The sequence below is a fragment of the Amaranthus tricolor genome, chromosome 6 (genome assembly GCF_026212465.1).
Source record: "Amaranthus tricolor cultivar Red isolate AtriRed21 chromosome 6, ASM2621246v1, whole genome shotgun sequence".
NCBI lineage: Eukaryota > Viridiplantae > Streptophyta > Magnoliopsida > Caryophyllales > Amaranthaceae > Amaranthus > Amaranthus tricolor.
Genome location: NC_080052.1, coordinates 14428759 through 14436184, shown reverse-complemented (window position 1 = coordinate 14436184; position 7426 = coordinate 14428759). Strand labels below are relative to the sequence as shown.

The 7426-nt window shown below is 35.1% G+C and overlaps 1 protein-coding gene across 1 annotated transcript; it reads right to left on the bottom strand.

Annotated features, from left to right (window-relative positions):
• Window positions 1-1038: 1038 nt before the first annotated feature.
• On the bottom strand, window positions 1039-5790 carry LOC130815574 (uncharacterized). Its single transcript, XM_057682062.1, has 4 exons — window positions 5516-5790; window positions 5313-5362; window positions 4508-4701; window positions 1039-2229 (listed from the first exon to the last, which is right to left on the bottom strand). The coding sequence occupies exons 1-4, from the start codon at window positions 5788-5790 to the stop codon at window positions 1039-1041; spliced, it is 1710 nt and encodes a 569-aa protein (XP_057538045.1).
• Between the last annotated feature and the right edge of the window lie 1636 nt (window positions 5791-7426).

Here is a 7426-nt window from a genome sequence, read left to right as displayed (position 1 = left end):
GATAATCCTAATTAGATGGATCTTGAGAATTACCTTGTCATGCGATCCTAGACAACGTACGCTTCTAATAATCTCTGTCTATGAATCCGCTGTCTACACGAGAAAATAATATATCTCAATTTAATACCCCGATCAACCAATTCAAAATAAATAAGTTAAAAGATTCTCGTTATATATGCATAATTTATTTTTTTTTTTAAAAAAAAAAACAATTTCAAAATGTACTTAAAATTTTAAGGAGTAGAAGTAATGATTTTAAATGAAAAAGATAAAGTTTAAATAATAATTAAAAAGGATTTATAAAAAGAAAAGAAAATATATAAAATAAATTGAAAAAAAGGTTGTCATACTTAAAAGTTTAGATTTAGGGAATGGGTTACAAGTACCCATACCTCGTTCGAAAAGCTGTTTTGGCTATATCCTCTTCTGCAATTCGTAATTGATGATAACCTGATCTCAAATCAATCTTCGAAAATACTCTGCACCCCTAAGTTGATCGAATAGATCCTCAATTTTAGGAAGTGGATACTTATTCTTTACCGTCCTACTATTAAAATCCCTATAATCAATACATAGTCTCAATGTTCCATCTTTCTTCCTAACAAATAACACTGGGGCTCTTCAAGGTGATACACATGGTCTTATATATCCTTTATCCAATAAATCTTCAAGTTGTACCTTCAACTCTTGCAACTCGGAAGGTGTCATCCTATAAGGTGCCTATGAAATGGGTCCTGTTCCCGGAACTAAATCAATCTTGAAGTATAACTCTCTCACAGGTGGCATCTCTGGAATCTCATTTGGGAATACATCAACAAAATCCTTAACTACAGGTATCTCTCCTAACTCGTCCTCTTTCATGCTCGTGTCCTTTACATGGCACAAATATACGGGGTAGCCTTTCCTAAGATGGGTCTGGAGATTTAAGGTGGAGATAAGCTTGGTCTTTGATGGCTCGAAAGTAGTTTCTTGGTAGGTTAGTTTATTTCCCATAGGGCCTCTAAAGGTAATTCTCTGTTTAGCACAATTGATTTTTGCCTAATACTTCCTTAACCAATCCATTCCCAAAACCAAATCGAAGTCTTTAAAATTAAACTCGATAAGGTTCACGGGTGGTTCGATTTCAGAGATAAAAATAGGCATACCTAAGTAAAGGCTCTTACTGAGAAAGGTTTCACCTGAGGGTGTGGTTACCTTAGCTTGGCATGAGGAAAAAGGCTTAAAGGAATGTTTTTCGATAAAAGATTTAGATAAAAAGCAATGTGAAGCTCCAGAATCAAAGAGTACAAAAGCAGGTTTAAAGTTTACAAGAAAAGTACCCGTCACAATGTTGGCGTCCGACTCAACTTCACTCTTGCTCATAAGGTGGAGTCTCCCATTGAAAGTGCGTCCTCCATTTCCATTGTTGCCATTGTTGTTCTGATTGTTGTTGGCGTTGTACTTGTCATTTGTTGAACCACTTCCTACTTGAGTATTGTTCGAGCGGTTGTTGTTGATGTTATGGTTCCTAGATCCTCCTCCATTGTTCTTATAGCCCTTGTTGTGTCTATTCTGCCCTGGTTGGTTTCCCTCTCTCTTGCCTCTTGGGACAATAATTAGCCTTATGTCCAGCTTTGCCACAAGCATAACATTTAATTGGTTTGCCTTGACACGTATAGCCCAAATGACTCTTCTCACATTTCTTGCAAACCCAAGCCTCTGGTTACTATTCCTTTGTTGGTTTTCATTCTGTCTAGGGTTTTGGTAGTTCCTATAGTTATGTCCTCCTCCGTGGTGATTGTTCCAACCATTACCCCCATTGTTACCAAAACGAGGTCTTTTATCATTACTTTGATTATCCGCATTACTTTGGTCTTTCCTCTTGTTCCTTCCCAACGCATCTTCTTCTCTTTGTAAGATCCTCTCCTTATTACAAGCCTTAGAATAAGCCTCTATAAGAGTAGATGAGGTACTTCCTCCTAACTTAGTTTGTATCATGAAAGCTAAACCATCCTCAAATTTTTGGGCCTTAGAAACTTCATCAGGGACCATGTTAGGGCAAAACTTAGCATACTCATTAAACTTTTGGGCATATTCCTTGACACTCATAAACTTCCCTTGGTTCAACCTATTAAATTCACTGCACTTTTGTCTCCTAATATGTTCAGGGAAGAATCGACCTCTGATAGCAACCTTAAAAGAATCCCAGTGAAAGTTTGGTTGGTTATTAATGGTTTGTCCCTCAGTTTCCTACTGTAGAAATGCAAATAGATGATCGAATGCAACAAGAGTGGGGTGAATTGTTGTGTATTGAGTTTAAGATTTTTTTGCCTCTAATTTTGCGAAATTATAATAAAATAAAACTTAAACTTAAAATGAAAAAGATAAAAGGAGACAAAGATTTTACGTGGAAACCTTCTTGGCCTAATAAGAAGGAAAAATCACGACCCCCCGGAATTTGAAAATTCTCACTATGTTTTAGGCAATCAATTACAATCACATAAAACAATTTGCTTCACTTGAAGCTTCTCTACTCTAGGCCTAATTCTCTTTCTCTTCTCACGCTTCTATTGAAGCTTCTCTATTCCCCAAGACTTCCCTTAACTCTAGTTACAACAAAACACACAAATACCCTTACAAGGCCAAATTCTCAAGAGGATAAAAACTAAATAAATGCTTTACGAAAAACATAATAAATTAATTGGCATTTAAAAACTGAAAATATTTTTCTTAATTGATCTCCCTTAATGGACACTCTTGGATGATATCACGGTTCGAGCAAAGTTCCTCCTATTTATAGTGGGAACAGCCAGCAGTTACCTTAGACACACCTACCACTATCCTCCACGTTCTAAAAAGAAAAAGATAGTGGAATTGCCAAAAAATAAGCGTCCGGCTGTCATTTGCTCAAAGAGGAAAACGGTTTCCTCAAGCTAAAAATAGCATAGGAGTTAAAACAAAAGATCCTAAATAATAGGAGATCTCATCTAAAAGAGAATAAGTCTTAGGCTATTTTTAGATAACCTAAAAATAGTTTAGCCAACCAATTTATTAATTAATTAAGCAATTAATTTATTTCTTAACCGTTACATCAACTTAAAAACAGAAAATAATTAATTCGCAATTTTTCCGCCGATGTTTTTCTCCAGACCTGCGACGTGGGAACAGTGTACTGTCTCCATCTACAACTTCTGTCAGATTGTCAACTTTAGGAACAGTAGACCGTCTGTCTACCTTTAACGTCCTAAGAATTTATCTAACTTCTTGGATATTCTAAGACACGTACAACTTCCACGAACCAAGTCATAGGCTTCATCAACGATTTCAACAAAATCGGATATTCACCTACAAAACAATCTCTAAAACATGTTTGTTTATTTAAAAGTGAAGTCATCATCAAAACCTAAGAGGCTAACAAATTCCCCCTTTTTGATGAAGACAAAATTATAAACAAACTTAAGTAAAATAGAGTAAAACAAAATTTTTAGAGCATACTAGAGATTAAAGCAACTCTAAATAACTTAGCAAATCAACTCGTTACAATATAATTTACCAAGCATGCATAAAACAATTTACTCTATATTAAAAACATAATACCAAATATGTTTTCAAATAAAATCCAAATTAACACACCAATCCATAAGTATTATAGAAAGTAACAGCTTTGAAGAAAACAAATTCAGAACAACACAAGATCAAAGTATTTATAAACTTAACAACTCTGATGAATTTAAGCTGATTTGATTTCCTATCACAATTATCTCACTTATGCACATTAACTTCCATTGTTGTAGCAATATAAATCAATAAAGATTTGGAGAATGTGTATTCACAGCTTCTCTTAAGTTTGTGCATTCTCTTCCCTCTTTTGTCATCAATCAAAAAGAATTGGGAATATCAAACCACAGCACAAACCATATAGATTTGTCATAGAGGAAAACAAGAAACAATAAACGAAAGCATGCACCATAAATAGCAGTCCAAATATGCATATAGTTAATCATCACAGACCAGAAATAAAAACAAGAAAGAAAATGTAGCAGTTGTTCAACAAAACAAATACAATTTTGTACCCCATATGGTACAAAAACAAAAGTGAAATTGTTTGATAAATTTTAGAGCCAACAAATCAGTAAAAACATGGGAAGAGGAATCAGGGAGCAGTCTCTTCTTCATCTATGTATTCGGTCTGCACTTCAACAGTATCCAAATTTGCACCAAGACGGTTCTCCATCAGGGTAAGTTGATCAACGATTGAAGCAAGTGAGATTCGAATTTCATCTTGAAAAGCAGTAAATTGAGACTGTAGGTCAAGGAGCTTGGAGAGAATGAAGTTTGAAGAAGCTGCAGGAACAGAATCAGGGTTAGCACAACCAGTACCTGGTGAAGACTGAGATGGTGGTGGTGTAAAGTGAATAGGTGATTGAGGTGGTGATGGATTTTGATGTGGTGGTGGAGTGGTTGGCTTGGGAGAAGGAGGTTTGTTAGATGTAGACTCAGGTATGGTGTCAGATGTGGTTTCATCAACCATAGTAGCCTTGCGTTTCGAAGCTAACCTCCTACTCTTCTTCTGAATTGACTTAGCCTGTTTTCTCATTGCTATCACAATCTCTTCATCACTTGAATCACTGAAGAGATTGTGATGAACATTATCTTCCAAGGCTTCCTCTTGTTCTCCTAGTTCCCCCTTACTTGCTTCTCCACCCTGTTCCCCTTTTTCTCCTTTTTCAACGTTGTCAATGGGAACAGGTTCTTGCTCCTTCTTCTCTTTTTCTTCCTTCCTTGATTTTTCCTTTTCCTCTTTTTCCTCCTCAACTACCCCTTCCTTTTCTGATTCGATTTCAACAACCTCCTCTAAATCATGCATTAACATCCCTTCATCATTTAGTTTTAGGTGCAAATTTTGTAAACATTTAGCACCTATTTTCATGTTAGGACCCATTGGGAACTCCAAACCTTCCAAAGATACATCAAATTTTCTAAAATTCCAAGTCAATAGTCCTCCATAACCAACAAAACTTTTCTTTTCAATGCAATCAAATAAATGAGAGATCATCAATGATGGAAAATTTATCTTAATATGATTTGCCATGCAGTAAGTTATGGTGGCATCACGCAAACTCACTTCACTGCGTTTGGAATTTCTTAGTAATATGAATTTGCGTGCAACGTTATACAGTAATTTATGCAGAGGAGACAAAACGTTGTGACTAATCTTTCCCTTCTTTTGATCTACCCCTAAAAATTTGAGAATTGTTCGTTCATTAATGCCAGAGAATGCTATCTTCGACCCAACATAATAAGTATCAAATCCAACATTAGGAACATTTAACCATTCCCCAATATAGCACTATTAAATTCTATTTTCACATTCTTAACAGTACTAGAACACATCCCACAATCATTAGAGAAATTTAAAATAAATTCTCGCATAAGGTTTGGAAAAATTGAGTTGCAACTAAAATTGGACATCAATACCTCCCATTCTTGATTTTGTAAAATGTCATGCAGTTGAGGAAAATGAGTAGAATCATACCAGTACTTATCTAACCCGAACCCTACTGACATCTCTTTTGATACTTCTTCAGCACTGTTAGGATCAGCATGCTTCGAACGCTTGGCTATCCTAGAAGATGAACCACCTTTAGGAGTGGGGATTTGGCGTTTGGTACCGGCATGCTCAGTCGAGGGTTTAGGTGTTTCTTTTGTAGTTTCAGCAGTTGAGGATGGTGCAGCATCAAGTAAAGGTGGAGGATGAACCACGCTGAAAGGTTGTGGTTGTGAATTTTCACCGCATTTTGGGGTTTTCATTTTGATTTTGAAAAGTTTTGAGAGGAAAGGTAGATGACGGTTGCTTGAGGAAGATGAGAAAGCGCGAGTAGTGTGATGTAAGAGAAGGGTTTAATAAGGGGTTGAAATGACGGTTACCCAAAGGTCCAATCCTTTAAATGCTTTAATCATTACATTTGAGATCAAGGATTGATGAAGAGTTGGGACGTATCCAAATAAACCAATTCCCATTATTTTGATTTAAGTTGACCATATATTAGAAAGAAAATATGAAAGAAATGAATGATGTTATATTATTATTTTGTATTATATTATATTAAGAAAAATACGAACATACACTACTTTGGTCTGATCAAATTAAAACATGCAATCAAGAAAACATTCATAGTACGTACTTTATAAACTGTATACCTGATCCCTTCAATAATTGATATTCAATCAAGATTTTGTGGTTGATTTCACCTTTTCAATTTCATGATGCTTCATGGAGAATTCTTGCTTTCAACTTTAGTGGAGCTTGATCATACCAAGTTCCAATCTCGTCTTTTCATATTGTTCCCTCGGAAGCGATTTGGTCAAAATATCTGCAACTTGTTCATTAGTGTTAACATGCTTTCAACAATATTTTTATTTTCAACATTATCTTTAAGAAAATGATACCTAATGTGGATGTGTTTTACTCGTGAATGATGCACTGGATCTTTAGATATACATATGGCACTGGTATTATCACAATAAATAGGAACACATTCAAATTTAATACCAAAATCTCTTAGCTGCTACTTTATCTAAAGCATTTGGGAACAGCAAGCTGCTGCTGCTATGTATTCAGCTTCGGCTGTGGATAATGCAACAGTGTTTTGTTTCTTGGAATTCCATAAAACTAAACATGAGCCAAGAAATTGTACCATACCTAATGTACTTTTTCTATTAACTAGATCACCTGCATAATCTGCATCACTAAAACCTTTCAAATCATAGACATCGCTTTTAGGATAATATAAGGACAAGTCATCTGTTCCCTTCAAGTATCTCAGAATTCTTTTTACTGCTGTAAAATGTGATTCTTTAGGGTTCGATTGAAATCTAGCACATAAACCGACACTAAAAGAAATATCAGGTCTACTAGCTTTTAGATATAATAAAGAACCAATCATGCCTCGATACATTGTTTGATCTACATTAATTCCATTTAGGTCTTCATCTAATCTAACATTTGTAGCCATGGGTGTGTGATTTGTCTTAGCGTTGTCTAGTCCATACTTCTTAAGAAGTTCTTTTATGTATTTTTGTTGATGGATAAAAATACCATTTTCAGTTTGTTTAATTTGTAAACCAAGGAAGAAATTTAGTTCTCCCATCATGCTCATTTCAAATTCTATGCCCATAAGATTGGCGAATTCTTTACATAACAAGTCATTAGTAGCACCAAAAATAATATCATCAACATAAATTTGAACAACCAAAATATCATAACCTTTATTCTTAAAGAATAAGGTTTTGTCAATTTTTCCTCTAATAAAGTTATTTTGTATCAAAAACTTTGACAGTCTTTCATACCATTGCCTAGGGGCTTGCTTCAAGCCATATAAAGCTTTATCAAGCTTGTAGACATGATCAGGACAAGAGGTATTTTCAAAACCTGAGGGTTGTTCAA

Coding starts and splice junctions, on each gene's coding strand:
- LOC130815574 (XM_057682062.1), bottom strand. CDS start 5,790: ATGAAAACCCCAAAATGCGGTGAAAATTCACAACCACAACCTTTCAGC. Junction 4,702..5,312: donor TAGTGCTATATTGGGGAATG/GTTAAATGTTCC, acceptor ACGTTGAAAAAG/GAGAAAAAGGGGAACAGGGT. Junction 2,230..4,507: donor CGAAACGCAAGGCTACTATG/GTTGATGAAACC, acceptor TTTCTACAGTAG/GAAACTGAGGGACAAACCAT.